Raw genomic sequence first — 21,202 nt, forward strand, 5'->3', positions numbered from 1 at the left:
CATCATCATCATCATAAGGTCATCAGTCCTAAGACTGGTTGGACATGTACCTCCACTCTTTCCTAGGCTGTGCTAATCTTCGTATTTCCCTAAAGCTAGAGCAACCCATATCCTTAACTATTTGCGAACAGTAATCTAATCTAGGTCTTCCCCTCCTAACTCCTCCTAACCTCGTTTCTGCCTCTAATATGTCTCTGACTAGACCTTCATGCCTGAGAAGGTGTCCTACTAACCTATCTCGCCTATTTCTTATTGACTGTTAAGGATGTGGGCTGTTCTAGTTTTAGGGAAATGCGAAGTCTAGCTCAGGATAGGAAAGAGTGGAGGTACGTGTCCAACCAGTCTTAGGACTGATGACCTTATGATGATGATGATGATGATAAAATGTACCGTATGTCGTTTTCTGTACCCTCTAAAATATTTAATTTTTTGTTACAGTTGCCGTGGTGATTGCCTTCTTCTTGTGTTGGGCACCGTTCCATATACAAAGACTGTACACAACGTACGTGTCAAAGTTTCCAGAAAATTTCAACCGAGATACTTTACTAAAAGTATACACAATCATAACTTATCTGAGCGGAATTTTCTACTACATTTCCACGGCTATTAACCCTCTACTTTACAATATATTTTCCTTAAAATTCAGGGACGCATTCAAGGTAAGAATAATCGGGTAAAAATAACTCAAATTCAATGAAGAAAAAAATCACCAAACAGTGGAAAGAAATTGGCATAAACATTGCTTAAAATTTCTAAACGTAGCAATAAAATTTACTATTCATGTGGGGTAAATTTTCTAAATCTTCAACAACACATTGTTATGATAGCTGTAATAATAATCAATTTAATAACCAAACTGAATATTATCATAGGTACCTATGTTAAGTAACAGTAAGGGGTGGATCGTGAATTTGTGAGACCCTGAGCTGATACTACTTAGGGGCCTATCTAATTACTCAACTGATTGTCATTTTTTCGAAAAACTGCGATAAGCGACGGAAAGTCCCCCGTAATAGATGCATCAGCGAGAAAATACATCGATCTAAAACAAGCGACTGGGAATACCCCGTTCCGTTCAATAGAGGGGCGCACCGGTTCCATATCGCAGGGTTGTCTTACTTATGATCGGTTTTTTTTTTTAAATTTTAAATATTTTTTTTCTTAACAATATCGTCTATTGAATTCAATGGAAGCTAGCCTGCAACCCAAAAAGCCCTTAAGTAGACCCGCCTCATTTTGGCAATGATTTGTATAGGGTTGTTCGGAAAGTCTTTTCGTTTTTTCCCGACAGAGGATTTAATTGTATTCTTTTGCACCCAACTTCACATTTAAGCCGTATAATTTTTATATGCTTTGAGAGCTCATATAGCAAGGCTTGTGTGTGAAAAATTCCAATTAATTCTACGCAGTAGTTTTTGGTTGGTGCCCTTTTAAATATGGAGAGCGATAAGCAGCATTTTCGACATATCTTACTGTTTTACTACAGAAAGGGTAAAAATGCTGTTCAAGCCAGAAAGAAATTGACTGATGTGTATGGAGAAGGTGTGTTGACAGTACGCCAGTGCCAGAACTGGTTCGCTAAATTTCGATCCGGCAATTTTGATGTCGAAGATGCACCACGTTCGGGAAGGCCGGTTGAAGCTGATAAAGACGCGATAAAGGCATTAGTTGATGTGAACCGGCGAATAACAACACGTGAGATCGGATTGAGGTTAAATTTATCAAATTCAACAGTTTATGACCACTTGAAAGGCCTGGGATTATCCTCGAAGCTCGATGTATGGGTTCCCCATGTTCTCACAGAGAGAAATCTGTGTCGCCGCATTGACGTCTGCGATTCGCTTCTCAAACGTCACGAAAATGATCCGTTTTTGAAGCGCATCATCACTGGGGACGAAAAATGGGTTGTATACAACAACGTCAAACGCAAGAGGTCATGGAGCAAAAAAGATGAACCGGCTCAAACCATTTCCAAAGCCGATATTCACCAAAAAAAGGTGATGCTGTCTGTTTGGTGGGATTTTAAAGGAATCGTTTTTTTTGAGCTTTTACCGGATAACACAACGATTAATTCGGAAGTCTACTGTCATCAGCTGGACAAACTGAATGATGCACTTCAACAGAAAAGGTCAGAACTAATCAACAGGAAAGGTGTAGTGTTTCACCAAGACAACGCGAGACCTCACACAAGTTTGGTCACTCGCCAAAAGCTTTTACAGCTTGAATGGGATACAATGCTACACCCACCATATTCTCCAGACCTGGCACCATCGGATTATTATTTGTTCCGGTCACTCCAAAATTTTTTAGACGGTAAAACCTTCACCTCAAATGAGGAGGTCAAAAACCTCCTCGATCAGTTTTTTGCCAGCAAAGACCAAAAATTTTATGAGCGTGGAATTATGCTACTACCAGAAAGATGGCAAAAGGTGTTGGACCAGAACGGTCAATATATAATTTAATAAAGTATTTGTTTATTATACGAAAACTGTCTTTCATTTCCACAAAAAAAAACGAAATGACTTTCCGAACAACCCTATAAATTATATTTAAAATGTAGACATTCAAGTAAACAAGTAGACATTTTTCTATTGGATTAATCCCAACAAGCCTCATTTTAATAATGAAAGAGCAGAGATATTGAAGCTTAATTTGCAGAAATACAGTATTTTCTAAAAACTCCTTTTGTTAGATTAAAAGGAACGGTCCTTCCCTTTTAACCCTTGTGAAAAGGGACAATACCGGAATTTTAATTTCGTTATCTTCAGTATCTTTATTTTGCACAAATTCTAGTGTATTACTTGGTACTTTAATTAAGCCCATTTCTTTTACTTGAACTCATTCGCTTAGGCACATTCCAAGAATTGGAAATTAGACATCGACTCAATAAATCAAAAACAACTCCTATTATTCAGCTTAATGGAACGTTTGTGAAATATTATAAAAATTCCGGAGACGTACTTAAAGTGATCTAAATTTGGCAAACGTCTCAATTAGTACACGAAATTTTTTATGTCCTGCAATTTATTTTATAGAAATTATTATTTATTGGGAACGAAAACCGTTGAAATTGAAAATAAGAACTGGTTGAACCAAACCAAGCCTAGCCTAACCCAATTAGAACCTAACCTAAAGCACTATCGTCACTTACGTAATGATTCTATCATCATCATAAGGTCGACAGTCCTAGGACTGGTTGGACATGTACCTCCACTCTTTCCTAGGCTGTGCTAATCTTCGTATTTCCCTAAAGCTAGAGCAACCCATATCCTTAACTATTTGCGAACAGTAATCTAATCTAGGTCTTCCCCTCCTAACTCCTCCTAACCTCGTTTCTGCCTCTAATATGTCTCTGACTAGACCTTCATGCCTGAGAAGGTGTCCTACTAACCTATCTCGCCTATTTCTTATTGACTTCCATAGAGTCCTCTGTTCTCTTACTCTTTCAAATACCTATTCCTTTCTAACCTTCTCTATCCACGATATTCTCATCATTCGCCTGTAACCTTTTCTAATGATTCTAACCATAACAAAATTAATGCTTTTGCTTAATTAGTTAGGAAGGATTATAAGATTACGGGTAAGTAAAGACAACACAAACGAAGTGAATGTTGTCGAAGTCGTATATACTTTGCGATAGATTAGGGTAGGCTGTTAAGTTTGGTTCAACTAGTTTTGATTTTAAATTTATGTAAACTCCAAGAATTCTATAAAAATCCGTGTCCAACATAAATATACATATATATACGTATGTATATATTCCTGTTCAGCATAATGAATTACACAGCGTAGATAGTAAAGTTATTATTTTGTTATGTTTCAGGAAACATTTACGAGTTGTTTCAAAACGAAAAATTTAAATTGTCAATCTATGAAGAACTCGTATTACGTAATATCGAGGAAAAGACAGGGTACAATACTGTCAACCGTTGAAATAAGACAACCTGGAAAACTTGCAAAGAAAAGCTCATGCGAATTTTCTTCCCTGACTGATATCAAAAGTTTCCCGAATCGATCTTTGCGTTTATAATCCATAGTTGTAGAAGTACAAACTTCGTACCTGTAACATTCATTCTAAAGTACCTACTATCGTAAGGGCAACGTTAAATCGTATTTGCTTTTAGCCTTATATTGTTTACTACAATTAACAATTGTAGATTTATTTATAGTCACTTTCTTTTAATGTTGCCCTCGCCCTACATAACTTTTAAAGTCTGAAATGTATTCCTAGTATATAAATGTAACTAGTTATAAAAATATCTTACTGTTTTACTACAGAAAGGGTAAAAATGCTGTTCAAGCCAGAAAGAAATTGACTGATGTGTATGGAGAAGGTGTGTTGACAGTACGCCAGTTCCAGAACTGGTTCGCTAAATTTGGATCCGGCAATTTTGATGTCGAAGATGCACCACGTTCGGGAAGGCCGGTTGAAGCTGATAAAGACGCGATAAAGGCATTAGTTGATGTGNTACTGAAGTCCTGAAGCGGTATCCACATATTGTCAAGAAAAACAAGAACATAAAGCTCAAAATTTTGGCAAAGAACAACAGCAACAGCCCTCCACCACCTAATGAAAAAGGACAAACATGCAAAACATCAGCTTCTGCAGTGAGAGTCCAAGTGACAAATGTAAATGAAGAAAAAACTCAAATTCAGGTATGAAAGCATTCAATCCCGCAATTTTTACATCTTCAAGATTTTTTCATTTTTGAAAACTTGAATGTATGCAAAATTTGTAAAGTAATATTTTTTTCAGAAATCCATAATCGATAAAAAAGACGGTCCGTGGAGCTGTAACAAGTGCAGCACCCCTTCAGAACCTTGCGAATTTGTCCTGTACTATTTATACCGGAAACACATGACCGATTTGCATAATGAAAAATTTGATCCCCGCTTATGTAAATATTGTGGGCACAAATACAGTAAATATGATTTGCTGCTGTATCATCAGTATACAAAACACGGCATCAAACCACCTTCATCTCACGACTTTCCCAAATGCAATCAGTGCCCGTATATCGCTATAACTGAAAACTATTTGGCGAAACATCAAATGAATCACACCAAGTTTGACGTACAATGTCCTGAATGCAAAGTGACCTTCAGTAGCCGTCATAATTTTAATGCGCACGTGAGGATCACAGGACATACGGGGAAGTCCGACAGCGTTAGTTACGATTGTCAATATTGCATCAAAAAGTTCCAGAATGATTCGACTTTGTTCTCGCATATAAAAATGCTTCATCGTGACGAAGCTATACGAGATGGCGTGGTCAGCGTTAATGAAGAAGATTCCTTCGAAGACATGGAAGACGAGGATGTTGAAGCATTGTTTAATGACCAACCGCAAGAAGAACAACAGCAACAACACCAAATCGACGATAAAGATGTAGAAGAAGAGGAGTTTATCACTGAGGAGTACATTACTCCTGATGATGTACATCCCGTGAAAAAAGACAAGATAAAAATACTGTCGAATGTAAAGGTAGACGGAAAACAGGCTCATGTTGCGGATCAACAACAGACAATAACATTACAAGGACACGATACAGAAACTGAAACGCTGACTAATGTTGCCGGTGGAATCGCTACTAGTTTAGGTAAAAAACCAATCAAAAGTCACAATACATATATTACAGCTTATTTATTTAACCACAGGTCTCGTGGATATTGTTGTTTTGGATGACAATCAACAATACATCCTACACTCGAATGATCAACATTTAACAGCAGCCGCAACAACCCACAATTCCAACCAGACCCAACCCGAGTTTATTATACCAGGTCTTACGGACACACACACATTCTGCACTACACAAGCTGGTAATAACCACAATGCCATCATAAGCCAGACCATGCTAAGCAATTCCGACATTGCATCTACAGACGAACTGGTTATGGTTCTCACGGACCATGATTACGGGGATGGAAACCAAGAATCCGTCAGCGGGGACAATTCAAACATTGTGGTTCTCTATTCTCATCCAGCTGTTGGAAACGAGGGACAAATTATAACCACCACACAAGGCAATATAATGATTAACTCAGAAACTGGAGTTTTTGAATTACGAAACCCCGAAAATTTTGTCCCTATTTCTGAAAATTCCGTTTTAATGGGAAATGGAACCCAAACTGCAAATTCCCAGATTGAATCGATTGAAATGATTCAACGAGAAATCGATTCTCACAGGAAAGAAGACCAGAAAGTCGTTACAACTGAAGTAGACAAACCGATAGAAACGTCATCACAACCAATCTTTATGCAAGAAGACATTATTATCCAAACAAACAGCCAAATGCCCCGGTCAGAGATTGAAATACAGGGCCAAGTCGAACCTGATCGGGAAATAGAACAAATCCAAGTTGAAGCAGAAGCAACAGAAAAACCAACCGAAGAAAAGTCAGAATCTAAGATAGAAATACCAACTGACGACAATAGAATGGTGGAGGAGACAATCCATATGGAAGAAGCTGGGGAAAACGAAGATAAAGAAGATAGTTTCCTTGAAGATCCCACAAATGAAAGTCTTTCCGATGCTCCTATGCTAACACAACAAGAATGTTTTTCATCACCACATCCAATCCATTGTGAAGATCAACAGCAACTAATAAACGACGAAGAAATTAGTAGTGAAGAACCAAAAGAAGTTTCTGAAGAAATAGCAAATGAGTCACTTGACCAAGTACCTAAAGACGAAAACAAAGAGAAAGAGCATAATGAACTTATCCATGAACAAATACAACTAAACTACGAAAACTTAGAATCGTGCATTACTGAAAAACCCCCCGAAAATGTTGTAGATGATGAAAGTGTAAAAACAGATCACAACGATGAAGAAGCTGGTCAACAAAGCAAACCAACAGAAAAAGAATATTTAACAGAAGTAATTATTGAAAGTCCTCATAACTCTTTTGGGGACCCTCAAAATCATAACAACGTTAATGAACAACAAATTCAACAAGAGATTGTTGAAGAAAACATTGCCGCAGATATTGAAGAAACACGAGAATTATCTCAGAATGATCGTGTTGCTGAAAATCAAAAAGAAAATAATGTGTTAAATGTGGCACCTGTTGATTCAGAATCAGAAGTTTCCCAGTCGTATTCCGAAAAGGAAACGGAAGTAAAAAAGGAAAAATCATCATCAGCTAAAATTATCCTTGACGAATGGGAAGATACCGACTCTCAGCAATCAGGAAATACTGAAAGTAAAAATTCGAACACAAATGAAGTCCACTTACCAAAAAAGTCAGATTCAATATAAGTGAAAAGGAAAATCAGAACAGCAAAATATATTTTATTACAATTTTTTCTTCGAATTGTTTCTTATAAAGGCCAAAACCCTGTCCAAATTTGTTAAGTCATTCTTCAGTAATAATTAAAAAGCTATATTCGAAGAAACTATTGCATTCCATCCTTTTTTTATAGTAATTTTATTAAAGCCTGCATCTAAACCACCCACCAAAACGCATCAAAATCCACGCAATTGTTTTTTTTTTGTATTTTTCATTATATGCGACATCATTTTAGGGTAATAAGACCAAAGACTTAACTCATTCTCATCCCGAGACAATTTTCTAATTTCATTAAAACTAGAACATCAAGTATCCCTACCTATTTGCGGACAGTAAAATCTAATCTAGTTCTACATCAGACCCTCTTTACTCCTGTTCCTGCTTCTACGTTACGCGACGATAATTAAAATAATTTATGTACAAGAGGTAACATCTAAAAAAAATTTCATTCACAACCGGTATTACACCTTATATTAAAAAAAATTCTAGTTTTAATATTTATATTAATAATTGTAATGAAACTAAAATTTTAAAAAAATATCAATTCTATCTAAAGAACGTTGAATAATTTGCTGTAACATCTGCACAGAAAAATTAATTGGATAAAAATAGTCAATTAATCATTAGAATTGTTTGACGCAATCTTTAAAATTAACTCAAATAAGTACTGACAGTAATTAAATTGTTTTTCTTTACATGGTCAATGTACAATATGTCCGGAATTACTTAAACGTAAAAAAAAAAACAAACACTGGCAACAACGGCATGTCATAAAAACGTTGTAAAACTTTATAAGTCCTTTATGTGATGTAAAATAATTGTGTCTTGACGTGAGACAGTTTAGCTGAATTTAGAGACTTGATAATCATCTGGAAAGTTAGTTTATCGAGTCCGGTGAACTTTTAATAAAAAAATTCGCACAACTTTCGGCGTAAATCAAGACGACAAAGAAAGGACTTCAGAAACATAAAAACAACTCACCTTATCAGTTATAAATTAAAAAGGAAAATGTCATTGATAATCCTGACAAATTTTGAGTTGTGAATTTGTTCATTTATTTTTAGCAAGCAAGTATTACTACATAAATCATAAATGTTTAAAAGTCTTCTACAATATCATCATCATAAAGTCGTACTGACTGATTAAGACTGGTTGGACATGCACCTCCACTCCTCCTATCTTGAGCTAATCTTCGCATTTCCGCAAAACCAGAACATCCCACATCCTTAACTATTTGCGTACAGTAATCTAATCTAGGTCTACCTATACTCCTCTTAACTTCTGTTTCTGCCTCTAATATGTCTCTGACTAGACCTTCATGACTAGGAAGGTGTTCTACTAAACTATCTCGCCTATTTCTTATTGACTTCCATAATGTCCTCTGTTCTCCTATTCTTCCTACTATTTCTTCATTTCTAACCTTCTATATCCACGGTACCCTGATCATTCGCCTGTAACCCCACATTTTGAACGCTTCTAACCTTTTCTTTTCTGCCGCTCCCACCGTCTATCTTTCGCACCCGTACAGCGCCGCGACCCTGCGCTATCCTCTGCTTTATATCCCTCATACTCCTTATCTTACTTCCTAGATACCTAAAATCTTCTACTGATCTTTCGTCTCCTACCTTTATATTCGTTCTTTCCCTACATTTCACAATATCATCGATCATCATTATTTATTATAATACCTAATAATGATGAATTCAAAAATGAGTAACACAGACAATGGTCTTGACTCCTTTAAAAGTTCAACTTGACGGATTTTGTTAAAGCGTTAGTAAACAAATTGAACTATTCATAGAAAGTCCAACACATAAATAATTGACAATATGTCCATCAATTAGGTATAAATCTTTTTGTAAAAGACACCGAAAAATACGTGCCGATTTTATTACCTAATTGAAAAATTTATGAATCCCTTACAGACATTTTCGATTGAATAATGACACAATGTTTAAACTAAACAATGAACTAATACAAAATCCAAAATTCTAAAAGCGAACTTCCGGAATCTGTCTCATTAGTCGCCTTTTACGACACGTTGAGACCCACGGTGAGGCTATTCTAAACCCCGGCCTCACACGGGGGTAAACTCAGTGGCGGATTATCCATAAGGCAAAGTAGGCATATGCTTAGGGGCACAAGGTTAAAAAGGGGCGCGCGTGGAAGTTTTTAAACCTAAAAAAAAATAAGGAAATACGTAATAAAAAAAAAGTATTTTGCAAAATATATGACCGCCAGAAGGGCGCCTATGAGGAGCTAGTCTAGAGCGCTCTCTACATTTAATTCGTCTCTGGGTAAACTAATATATTTAGTTTACTGTTAACAAAATAGAAGATTCACAATTTTTACATATAGATACGCAAAAGAGGCAGTCACCCCACAAGTCCAGTTTTGCTTATAAACATTGTAAAATTCCGGGTTATTTACGAATTTAATTGTTTGACTTTTATTTTTTCATAAAGGTTAAGAATAGGGCTGTGAATATCCACTATTTATTTGTATGATATAAAACGCAGCAAGATATCATAAAGTGATACGTGTTTAGACAAAAATTTGTTTTTGCAAAATAGAAGGAAATTATAACAATAATTACAGTAATTACGTGTTTCAATACAATAAACATTCCATCAAGTAATTCAAACAAGTTTAAAAGTTTCCACTTTAATGTGGTTCTCTCTACCTGTGAAATTAATTTCTTCAGCCAATTAACTTTTTGTCTATTTCATTATGGTTTAGTATTTACTTAGATATATACATAAACATTAGTATAATAATTATTTGAATGTAGCCTTTGATGTTTACATCACCTTTTTTTTTATAACATTTTAACGCCTATTCTATTGTAAGTACTATAAAATTAATTGGTGGCTCATTATTCGATGATAATATTTCTGGAGATGTAATACATACACAATAAGTTTTTCTTTTATTACAATTTTTTCTTCGAATTGTTTCTTATAAAGGCCAAAACCCTGTCCAAATTTGTTAAGTCATGATTTACACCTTTGAAATCCAGTACATCGTTTAATCACCAACTTTTTGACGTGGTGAACGTGTTTAAATGACAATATAATATATAATACAATATAAGATGTTTAATAATTGTGACCAAACGTTCGCCGAATGAATCATAAATAGGTTACGGTATGGAAAAAGGCTGGGATTAAAAAAAATAAAATGCACCATCGACAATGGTACCATCCGTCCAAATTTGAACGGGTTGAACTAGTCAATGTGTTTATAATAGAAATGTCTACAAGTAGATATCCGTTTACTTATCCTTTTCAGTCATCTTTATATAATATTTGATTAGCAGATTAATATAAATCGTGCGTGCAAGTAAATAAATAATTTCAAAAGAGCGGAATCTAGGTATTAGAAACTAATTGAAATGTTATTGATTCAAATATATTGAAAATTGAATGCCGTCAACTCTTTAATGATGTGCATTTATTGCATGTTTCAGGAACTATCTAGACAAGGATAAACATCAAATAGTAAACATATGCGTAAACAATATATCAATTCTATCTAAAGAACGTTGAATAATTTGCTGTAACATCTGCACAGAAAAATTAATTGGATAAAAATAGTCAATTAATCATTAGAATTGTTTGACGCAATCTTTAAAATTAACTCAAATAAGTACTGACAGTAATTAAATTGTTTTTCTTTACATGGTCAATGTACAATATGTCCGGAATTACTTAAACGTAAAAAAAAAAACAAACACTGGCAACAACGGCATGTCATAAAAACGTTGTAAAACTTTATAAGTCCTTTATGTGATGTAAAATAATTGTGTCTTGACGTGAGACAGTTTAGCTGAATTTAGAGACTTGATAATCATCTGGAAAGTTAGTTTATCGAGTCCGGTGAACTTTTAATAAAAAAATTCGCACAACTTTCGGCGTAAATCAAGACGACAAAGAAAGGACTTCAGAAACATAAAAACAACTCACCTTATCAGTTATAAATTAAAAAGGAAAATGTCATTGATAATCCTGACAAATTTTGAGTTGTGAATTTGTTCATTTATTTTTAGCAAGCAAGTATTACTACATAAATCATAAATGTTTAAAAGTCTTCTACAATATCATCATCATAAAGTCGTACTGACTGATTAAGACTGGTTGGACATGCACCTCCACTCCTCCTATCTTGAGCTAATCTTCGCATTTCCGCAAAACCAGAACATCCCACATCCTTAACTATTTGCGTACAGTAATCTAATCTAGGTCTACCTATACTCCTCTTAACTTCTGTTTCTGCCTCTAATATGTCTCTGACTAGACCTTCATGACTAGGAAGGTGTTCTACTAAACTATCTCGCCTATTTCTTATTAACTTCCATAATGTCCTCTGTTCTCCTATTCTTCCTACTATTTCTTCATTTCTAACCTTCTATATTCACGGTACCCTGATCATTCGCCTGTAACCCCACATTTTGAACGCTTCTAACCTTTTCTTTTCTGCCGCTCCCACCGTCTATCTTTCGCACCCGTACAGCGCCGCGACCCTGCGCTATCCTCTGCTTTATATCCCTCATACTCCTTATCTTACTTCCTAGATACCTAAAATCTTCTACTGATCTTTCGTCTCCTACCTTTATATTCGTTCTTTCCCTACATTTCACAATATCATCGATCATCATTATTTATTATAATACCTAATAATGATGAATTCAAAAATGAGTAACACAGACAATGGTCTTGACTCCTTTAAAAGTTCAACTTGACGGATTTTGTTAAAGCGTTAGTAAACAAATTGAACTATTCATAGAAAGTCCAACACATAAATAATTGACAATATGTCCATCAATTAGGTATAAATCTTTTTGTAAAAGACACCGAAAAATACGTGCCGATTTTATTACCTAATTGAAAAATTTATGAATCCCTTACAGACATTTTCGATTGAATAATGACACAATGTTTAAACTAAACAATGAACTAATACAAAATCCAAAATTCTAAAAGCGAACTTCCGGAATCTGTCTCATTAGTCGCCTTTTACGACACGTTGAGACCCACGGTGAGGCTATTCTAAACCCCGGCCTCACACGGGGGTAAACTCAGTGGCGGATTATCCATAAGGCAAAGTAGGCATATGNACACGAGAATTATCTCAGAATGATCGTGTTGCTGAAAATCAAAAAGAAAATAATGTGTTAAATGTGGCACCTGTTGATTCAGAATCAGAAGTTTCATTATGCATATGTATACAGAGCCTATAAGAGTAATATTTTTGATCCTAAATATAAGTCACAGTTTGCAAAACAAACATGACGAAACTTATATTTCCGGTCCTAATTCTTCTTCCGGTTTCATGCAAGCTCTCGCTCCACATCTGTTTTTACAACATTTTTTATTGCCCCCACAATCCCGATCCGTAGAGCATCTACTTGAACAAATCCAACGTCCTCTTGGTTTACTGGGGCATGTTCCCGGTTTTACTGGAAAAAAAAAACTTGCAGTTGTAATCGCTCAACTAGCACTGATTTGTTTTCCATTTTTCATTGTTTATATAAACTGTTGTTCTATCATATATCTAAGCACACACTAATTCCATTCTGGGCAAAAATCATTTGAAACAAACATAAATTCATTTTTACTTAAGGATGTTTGGGAGGTATGTCAAAATGCTACGAGACAAATAAAAATTTGGAAGAGCGTTCCTCATTCAATTCTAAAACTCCTGTAAAAATTACAAATCGATTCACTAAACCGTTAAAAAGTTATTGAAATTTTAAAAAATTATAATTTTACAAAAAATTATTTACTTACCACCTAAGGGAGCCTGTACCCTTCTGGAAACTGGTGGATTACACAATGATCCACCACAAAAAGTTCTACAGCACAGCATCCTTCCAGGACATTCGTAATCAGATAAACAAGTGTGCTTGCAAACACTTGAATATAATATTGGAGGACATGTTCCCGGTTTTTTACATTCACACACAACAACGAAAAATAAAAGAGCAGTAAAAGATAAGAGCAGACGTCGACAATTCATTTTTCTTTTCTTCTTTATCTGTATCGACTATTTAAAAGTTGTTTGCATAATAACGATTTGACGATTAACATTCTTTCGGCGCAAAAGGGGCTTTAAAGGAAAAGGGGAAGCCACAATTGTTCCATTAATTATTTGTTGTCGCGGTAATTTGATTAGGCTTAAGTACCCGCCTAAACGAAAATACAACAGGATAACAAACCACAAAATTAAAAACATATCAAAAGTATGTAGCATTTATGTGGACGTGCGTATTTTTGGTAATGTTATCTCAACACACAAAAATTAGAAACTTTTATCTGATAGCTGGTCCTTGCTCTTAGATTAGAACAAATTTATATTTTTATATGCTATACAGGGTGCTTGTTTCATATATATTAGGCAAGATATTTATGAAACGTAATTCATTGCGTCATTACAGGACAAAAGGAATGCCACTGCAGGAATGATTTCCCTAGATAAATTTTAGTGTTGAAAATTAAATTTAGCAGGTAATTTTATATTGATCAGTTGGCAGACTTGAAAAAATGGCAGGGTTGCCATTAGTTTGCTACTTAATATTTGTATTTGTTATTGAATTCTTTTTTAGGTTTTTAACTTTAAACTAACTCAATAAACACCACTCAAAAAATTGCTCTTTTAATAACAAATATAGTGTAAATAATAGTCGTATTTATGACTTGCCGTTAAATAATTTAACCTAAACGTTTTCCGCTTAATCCGTATGTTTTGGGAACATTTGTCAACATTGACTTCGTATGACGCCATTATTACGACGTTACTTGTAGTAATTGAAGATATTAGGATGACTCAAAATTTGATAAGGGACATAAACTATACATATTAATCAATCTTTAAATAAATTAGTTTCGTTGTTTTCAGAGAAAAATAATCAGATCTTTTTCAGTATTTATTGCTCAGCACTAGATGCAGTTTTAACATTTGTCATGCTTTTTATTGAAATACATATAAAACAATACAAACGCTTATCTTATTGGTATGTGAGTTGGTTTCTAAATAAAACTTTTCTGTCAAAACTTTTGTTCGCTAAGTGTTTCATTTCGCTGATACTACTTATTTAAATAAATTATAAAATTTAAAATAAGTTCAAAAACAAGTTTCGCTTGCGCTATCACACTATAAATAATCACAATCAAATATTAAGTACGATAAAAAACGTTTATAAACAATTTGAGACGAATATTATTTAGTTTCTTTATATCCTGGACAGTTGTTGTAAGAGATTTGATGGCAAAAAGTTCTCAACTTTTTCATAAATATAATATAGGGGTAAAGACATCCAGTTTAAGAGGGATTTTGCCACCATACCCATTGGTTCAGGATACTGATGGGTCAACAGGGCCAAAAGGGCGGTAAACGAACACAAACCGGCAGTAAAGATAATAAAAAAGGGCAATTCTTTCTTAGGGTAAACAGAAACCTCATGAAAAGCGGGCAGAAGTTCCCTATCCGCACATTCAGTGCAGGTAGGATAAGGATAAAACAGGTGCCCTCTCTCCAGAGGATATGGAAGCATTCTAAACGTGCCTTCCCAAGTACAATGCAGGAGATTTAGAGCACCTTCTATGTTTTTCCAATGTTGTAAGTGGAAAAAGGAGTAGGCTATGGCTTCCGAATCTCCCCGTTTAAGAACATGTTCGGGGGGTAAAATTAAGGGTTTTATTTCAAGTAAATATTTAGGAACGTGAGGATTAAATTCGACCGCTCGATGTATGGCTTCTACAGCGGACATTTCTGCGGCCGTTAAGCCCCTTTTGCTGGCCACATCCGCAGAAAATTTGTCCGCCACCAAACGAGCTTTCAATAATGCCGCAGTGTAACAAATGGTCGCCGATTTTGGAAGTGATATGTCATCATACTTTGCAAGAACAGCTTGAACATCAGCATATGCTTGCATTTCCAAAAGAGCCTCAATAAGATTCTCATGAATATTTAAAACGTTCATAATGGGGGGCACTTCTTTGGTTAAGTCACGGAATATTTTGACAGCTTCCTTGAGCTTCCCCAGACGTCTCGCGCACATGGCAAGACGCCTCTTTATATAAATTAAAACATTTGTGTCTCTCCTGTGTTGAGCTTCCAGTACAGATCCTTGATGCTGTATCTGTTGAGACTTTTTGTAGTTCATTTCGGCGACTTTTAAGGACTGCTTGAATATCTTTTCTGCTTCAGTAATGGTTGTAGCTTCTTCTTCAGCAAGAAGTATGTATGCTGGAGCACATTCGCTGTTCAGCTCAATGGCCCTTCTGGCTGCTTTGATACGAACTATAGGATTGCGTTCTCTCCAGGCTGTTTGCATTATTTCATACTCCGCTTTCCCAATATCAGCTTCACAAGTGAAAAATGTCTGATGATCTTGAGCAGACAGATTCATATCATAATAGGTTAAAGGCTCCTTGTTGGTGGCCCAATAGAATCGTTGATATTCAGCCCCACGAAACAAATTTAACGGATTTCGCCATACCTTGCATTCCGGAACGCTGTTCGGGGGACTCACGGAAGAACTACTACCACTACTATTACTACCATTTTCTTCTACACCCCCGATCCAAGGGCTAATATGATTAAGAGAGACTTGTTCAATGAAAGAAGTCCCATACTTCCTAAAATACCACCACTCAAAAATCAAAATTAAACCAGATATTAAAGACGATGTTCCCGTCAATGCAACGTAAAACTTTGGTGTTAAAGTACTCAGGAATAATGCTGAATCCCACATCATCTGGAAAATGAAGAGCATGAAGATGAAAATGAGGTAAATGAGTTCCAATAACTTACCAAATTATTTAAGTGATACTTTACTAAATAGGAATATTCGAAAAGTTAAAAAATTAACTTGAAACCTTTATAAATACATAATTATCTAAATAAAAGTTATTTGTTGATACACTTCAAATTCAATTGGTTAAAAACCTTGCAATTGCATGCGAATGTATCTATAAAAACACTGTTTGTCCACTACCAACCTAAAAACAATTAAAAATTGTTCCATACATTTTGTACGGTAGTTTTGTATTTAACGAAAAAAACTAATGAAATATTTTACTTAACTTATAACAACTTATTAATATAAATTTATTGAAGAAACTTAAATATTATTTATACAAAATAAGATAGTTGTGTTTAATTAATACATTAGTAGTTTTTGTTTCAATAAATATCATTTAATAATAAAATAAATTTCTTCTTCATTTTCTAGTACTAATAATTAAAATATACATAATAATTTCAATTAATTTCGTTATTTATTATTAGTTCACTTCTGGATGAGATACCTTTTCGTACAGCAAGCGCCACCTATAATTACGTAGAAGTATTAATAAAATGTTGTATGTTGTGTATGTTCTATATGTACAAGAAAGTGGCAAGATGGAGCTGAAATTTTCGTTTTAAAAAAGGTATTGGAATTCAAATTACCAAATTGAATATGAAAACAAAAGTAAAACGAATTTTCTATTCTTATAATAGTACATTAAAGATATGGTAATTGTTATATTAGATTGGTTTTAAGAAGCGGTTCGTCCATATTTGTTTTCTGTTTAGACCAAAAGGAAAAAAAATACATAAACCGTTGAAAATAAATATTTTCCCTTGTAGGAGTCGTAGAACAATTTCCACCTATTAATTAGGCATTGTTTATGAAAACAAACTATGAAAATGGGTGAGGGAATAAAGCAAGTGAGAGTGGATAATTGGGGGGTGTTTTTCCTCCAAAGACTGCAAATGTTCTTTAACAAAACAGACTATTGCGATCTTACTCTTCAATTTGAAGGAAATGTACAGCTTAAAGTGCACAGATTAGTTATAAATGCATGCACTGAGTACTTTACGTATTTAGAACAAACCTGTGGAATACATGGAGATATCTTAATAATGCCGGCAGATCTTCAGGCAGATGTGGTTTTACCAATTGTAAATTTCATGTACACAGGTATGCTAGAGTTTCATATGTCAGTGTTTGAAAAGTTACACAAAACTGCTACCCTTATGAACATAACCGTACTTACAAAACTACTGGATGCATTAAAGTGTCCTAGTCAACCCTTTAAGCCCCAGAAAATCAACAAGAGACCCTTAGTAACAAAATCTCACAATGTAAGCCCCACATTGCCAATAAAAAAAGCTGTAAAATCAGAATCAGATTTGCCTGCACCTCTTCCAGGCCGAAAGTTGCCCATTTGGAAAAGAAAAACTGTTCCAAATTTAAATTCTCAGGGAATGGCAAATAGTTTCACAGAGTTACGAAAGGATCCACTTTCTATGTATGATTCCACACCAAAGCCAACCCGATTTGAATGGCCTGAGGATGAACTTCAGACTCTCAGTCTATTTGATGCAGCATTTGATGACATTTCATACACAAGTCAGCCTCTACTAACAAAAGAACACGAACCTAAACCAAGTACATCTGCAGACAAGTCTAAAGAATCTTCAAATGGAAAAACAACCATCATTACTGTTCATGAAGACGTCAAGGAATTCTTAAGGGAAACGAAACGAAGATCGAATCTTTCAGAGTTTAATATAGACGAAAGTAGCTCTGATGCTGGCAGCATAACTACAGAAAGTCATAAGAGGAAAATCGACGACAAAGGCGATGCTCCACTTACCAAAAAAGTCAGATTCAATATAAGTGAAAAGGAAAATCAGAACAGCAAAACAAAAGTAAATATCACACATATTGGGAAGACGACGCCAGATTTAAGTCACAGCAAAATTATTACTGAAGTCCTGAAGCGGTATCCACATATTGTCAAGAAAAACAAGAACATAAAGCTCAAAATTTTGGCAAAGAACAACAGCAACAGCCCTCCACCACCTAATGAAAAAGGACAAACATGCAAAACATCAGCTTCTGCAGTGAGAGTCCAAGTGACAAATGTAAATGAAGAAAAAACTCAAATTCAGGTATGAAAGCATTCAATCCCGCAATTTTTACATCTTCAAGATTTTTTCATTTTTGAAAACTTGAATGTATGCAAAATTTGTAAAGTAATATTTTTTTCAGAAATCCATAATCGATAAAAAAGACGGTCCGTGGAGCTGTAACAAGTGCAGCACCCCTTCAGAACCTTGCGAATTTGTCCTGTACTATTTATACCGGAAACACATGACCGATTTGCATAATGAAAAATTTGATCCCCGCTTATGTAAATATTGTGGGCACAAATACAGTAAATATGATTTGCTGCTGTATCATCAGTATACAAAACACGGCATCAAACCACCTTCATCTCACGACTTTCCCAAATGCAATCAGTGCCCGTATATCGCTATAACTGAAAACTATTTGGCGAAACATCAAATGAATCACACCAAGTTTGACGTACAATGTCCTGAATGCAAAGTGACCTTCAGTAGCCGTCATAATTTTAATGCGCACGTGAGGATCACAGGACATACGGGGAAGTCCGACAGCGTTAGTTACGATTGTCAATATTGCATCAAAAAGTTCCAGAATGATTCGACTTTGTTCTCGCATATAAAAATGCTTCATCGTGACGAAGCTATACGAGATGGCGTGGTCAGCGTTAATGAAGAAGATTCCTTCGAAGACATGGAAGACGAGGATGTTGAAGCATTGTTTAATGACCAACCGCAAGAAGAACAACAGCAACAACACCAAATCGACGATAAAGATGTAGAAGAAGAGGAGTTTATCACTGAGGAGTACATTACTCCTGATGATGTACATCCCGTGAAAAAAGACAAGATAAAAATACTGTCGAATGTAAAGGTAGACGGAAAACAGGCTCATGTTGCGGATCAACAACAGACAATAACATTACAAGGACACGATACAGAAACTGAAACGCTGACTAATGTTGCCGGTGGAATCGCTACTAGTTTAGGTAAAAAACCAATCAAAAGTCACAATACATATATTACAGCTTATTTATTTAACCACAGGTCTCGTGGATATTGTTGTTTTGGATGACAATCAACAATACATCCTACACTCGAATGATCAACATTTAACAGCAGCCGCAACAACCCACAATTCCAACCAGACCCAACCCGAGTTTATTATACCAGGTCTTACGGACACACACACATTCTGCACTACACAAGCTGGTAATAACCACAATGCCATCATAAGCCAGACCATGCTAAGCAATTCCGACATTGCATCTACAGACGAACTGGTTATGGTTCTCACGGACCATGATTACGGGGATGGAAACCAAGAATCCGTCAGCGGGGACAATTCAAACATTGTGGTTCTCTATTCTCATCCAGCTGTTGGAAACGAGGGACAAATTATAACCACCACACAAGGCAATATAATGATTAACTCAGAAACTGGAGTTTTTGAATTACGAAACCCCGAAAATTTTGTCCCTATTTCTGAAAATTCCGTTTTAATGGGAAATGGAACCCAAACTGCAAATTCCCAGATTGAATCGATTGAAATGATTCAACGAGAAATCGATTCTCACAGGAAAGAAGACCAGAAAGTCGTTACAACTGAAGTAGACAAACCGATAGAAACGTCATCACAACCAATCTTTATGCAAGAAGACATTATTATCCAAACAAACAGCCAAATGCCCCGGTCAGAGATTGAAATACAGGGCCAAGTCGAACCTGATCGGGAAATAGAACAAATCCAAGTTGAAGCAGAAGCAACAGAAAAACCAACCGAAGAAAAGTCAGAATCTAAGATAGAAATACCAACTGACGACAATAGAATGGTGGAGGAGACAATCCATATGGAAGAAGCTGGGGAAAACGAAGATAAAGAAGATAGTTTCCTTGAAGATCCCACAAATGAAAGTCTTTCCGATGCTCCTATGCTAACACAACAAGAATGTTTTTCATCACCACATCCAATCCATTGTGAAGATCAACAGCAACTAATAAACGACGAAGAAATTAGTAGTGAAGAACCAAAAGAAGTTTCTGAAGAAATAGCAAATGAGTCACTTGACCAAGTACCTAAAGACGAAAACAAAGAGAAAGAGCATAATGAACTTATCCATGAACAAATACAACTAAACTACGAAAACTTAGAATCGTGCATTACTGAAAAACCCCCCGAAAATGTTGTAGATGATGAAAGTGTAAAAACAGATCACAACGATGAAGAAGCTGGTCAACAAAGCAAACCAACAGAAAAAGAATATTTAACAGAAGTAATTATTGAAAGTCCTCATAACTCTTTTGGGGACCCTCAAAATCATAACAACGTTAATGAACAACAAATTCAACAAGAGATTGTTGAAGAAAACATTGCCGCAGATATTGAAGAAACACGAGAATTATCTCAGAATGATCGTGTTGCTGAAAATCAAAAAGAAAATAATGTGTTAAATGTGGCACCTGTTGATTCAGAATCAGAAGTTTCCCAGTCGTATTCCGAAAAGGAAACGGAAGTAAAAAAGGAAAAATCATCATCAGCTAAAATTATCCTTGACGAATGGGAAGATACCGACTCTCAGCAATCAGGAAATACTGAAAGTAAAAATTCGAACACAAATGAAGTGCACAAGTTGATAGACGACTGGGAAGATGAAGACGAAGAAGACAGTAGAAAAGCTAATCCTTAAAAGTAATTGTATACCGTATGTTCATTTAATGTGTAATCATGGAATGATTTTTATTAAAATCGTGAATAGCCGATTTTCTATTTTATTTCGTTTTTCTTGTTCAATATAGATATATATATATATTAAAGCTGTATATTAAGTTGGAATAAGTGCCATTATATTTCCGTCTTTTCCACAATAATTGTTTGTAAATTATTATAAAAAAGTAATCAAAAACCATCAATAAAAATAATCGATTATAATTAAACCATTTTTTTGAAATAGCTCAAAAAAACTGAATCAATACAATAAATATCTATACAATTAAAAAGCACACTAAA

General features: G+C 35.2%; 5 protein-coding genes across 6 annotated transcripts in view; 3 read left to right on the plus strand and 2 right to left on the minus strand.

Annotated features, from left to right (window-relative positions):
• LOC108735716 (pyrokinin-1 receptor-like) overlaps positions 1–4,251 on the plus strand; it is a 24,238-nt gene extending 19,987 nt beyond the window's left edge. Inside the window, exons 2-3 of the mRNA XM_018467815.2 lie at positions 439–659; positions 3,824–4,251. Of these exons, the coding sequence (XP_018323317.1) occupies positions 439–659; positions 3,824–4,030 (428 nt within the window). The 3' untranslated portion in view covers positions 4,031–4,251. The remainder of the gene's footprint in view (positions 1–438; positions 660–3,823) is intronic.
• A 213-nt stretch (positions 4,252–4,464) lies between these two features.
• Positions 4,465–7,265, plus strand: LOC112903929 (centrosome-associated zinc finger protein CP190-like; the record flags this gene model as incomplete). Its single annotated transcript, XM_025974997.1, has 3 exons — positions 4,465–4,656; positions 4,757–5,600; positions 5,659–7,265. Coding segments are annotated over 3 exons (2,643 nt in total), but the record flags the coding sequence as incomplete, so codon positions are not given.
• Positions 7,266–12,513: 5,248 nt separating this feature from the next.
• Positions 12,514–13,475, minus strand: LOC108735652 (WAP four-disulfide core domain protein 2-like). Its single transcript, XM_018467707.1, has 2 exons — positions 13,086–13,475; positions 12,514–12,754 (listed from the first exon to the last, which is right to left on the minus strand). Exons 1-2 carry the CDS (start codon positions 13,312–13,314, stop codon positions 12,594–12,596), a joined length of 390 nt encoding a protein of 129 aa, XP_018323209.1. The 5' UTR covers positions 13,315–13,475; the 3' UTR covers positions 12,514–12,593.
• A 740-nt stretch (positions 13,476–14,215) lies between these two features.
• LOC108735633 (protein ST7 homolog) lies at positions 14,216–16,287 on the minus strand. Its single transcript, XM_018467673.1, has 2 exons — positions 16,111–16,287; positions 14,216–16,054 (listed from the first exon to the last, which is right to left on the minus strand). The coding sequence occupies exon 2, from the start codon at positions 16,052–16,054 to the stop codon at positions 14,528–14,530; it is 1,527 nt and encodes a 508-aa protein (XP_018323175.1). The 5' UTR covers positions 16,111–16,287; the 3' UTR covers positions 14,216–14,527.
• Positions 16,288–16,648: 361 nt separating this feature from the next.
• Positions 16,649–20,955, plus strand: LOC108735715 (centrosome-associated zinc finger protein CP190). Of its 2 annotated transcripts, XM_018467813.1 has the most exons (4): positions 16,649–16,730; positions 16,930–18,240; positions 18,341–19,184; positions 19,243–20,955. In XM_018467813.1, exons 2-4 carry the CDS (start codon positions 16,984–16,986, stop codon positions 20,880–20,882), a joined length of 3,741 nt encoding a protein of 1,246 aa, XP_018323315.1. In that variant the 5' UTR covers positions 16,649–16,730; positions 16,930–16,983; the 3' UTR covers positions 20,883–20,955. The 2 variants fall into 2 exon arrangements, with proteins under 2 accessions (XP_018323315.1, XP_018323314.1); XM_018467812.1 differs by having other exon boundaries at positions 16,662–18,240.
• Positions 20,956–21,202: the final 247 nt, after the last annotated feature.

Source organism: Agrilus planipennis, unplaced genomic scaffold (genome assembly GCF_000699045.2).
Source record: "Agrilus planipennis isolate EAB-ADULT unplaced genomic scaffold, Apla_2.0 scaffold86, whole genome shotgun sequence".
In the NCBI taxonomy this organism is placed as follows: Eukaryota; Metazoa; Arthropoda; class Insecta; order Coleoptera; family Buprestidae; genus Agrilus; species Agrilus planipennis.

Bases quoted from the DNA above. Each gene is read 5' to 3' on its own strand.
- LOC108735652 (XM_018467707.1), bottom strand. From the start codon at position 13,314: ATGAATTGTCGACGTCTGCTCTTATCTTTTACTGCTCTTTTATTTTTC. The intron at 12,755-13,085 runs GTAAGTAAATAA...TTTTTTTTCCAG, and splicing joins GGTACAGGCTCCCTTAGGTG to TAAAACCGGGAACATGCCCC.
- LOC108735633 (XM_018467673.1), bottom strand. From the start codon at position 16,054: ATGATGTGGGATTCAGCATTATTCCTGAGTACTTTAACACCAAAGTTT.
- LOC108735715 (XM_018467813.1), top strand. From the start codon at position 16,984: ATGAAAATGGGTGAGGGAATAAAGCAAGTGAGAGTGGATAATTGGGGG. The intron at 18,241-18,340 runs GTATGAAAGCAT...TATTTTTTTCAG, and splicing joins AAGAAAAAACTCAAATTCAG to AAATCCATAATCGATAAAAA. The intron at 19,185-19,242 runs GTAAAAAACCAA...ATTTAACCACAG, and splicing joins TGGAATCGCTACTAGTTTAG to GTCTCGTGGATATTGTTGTT.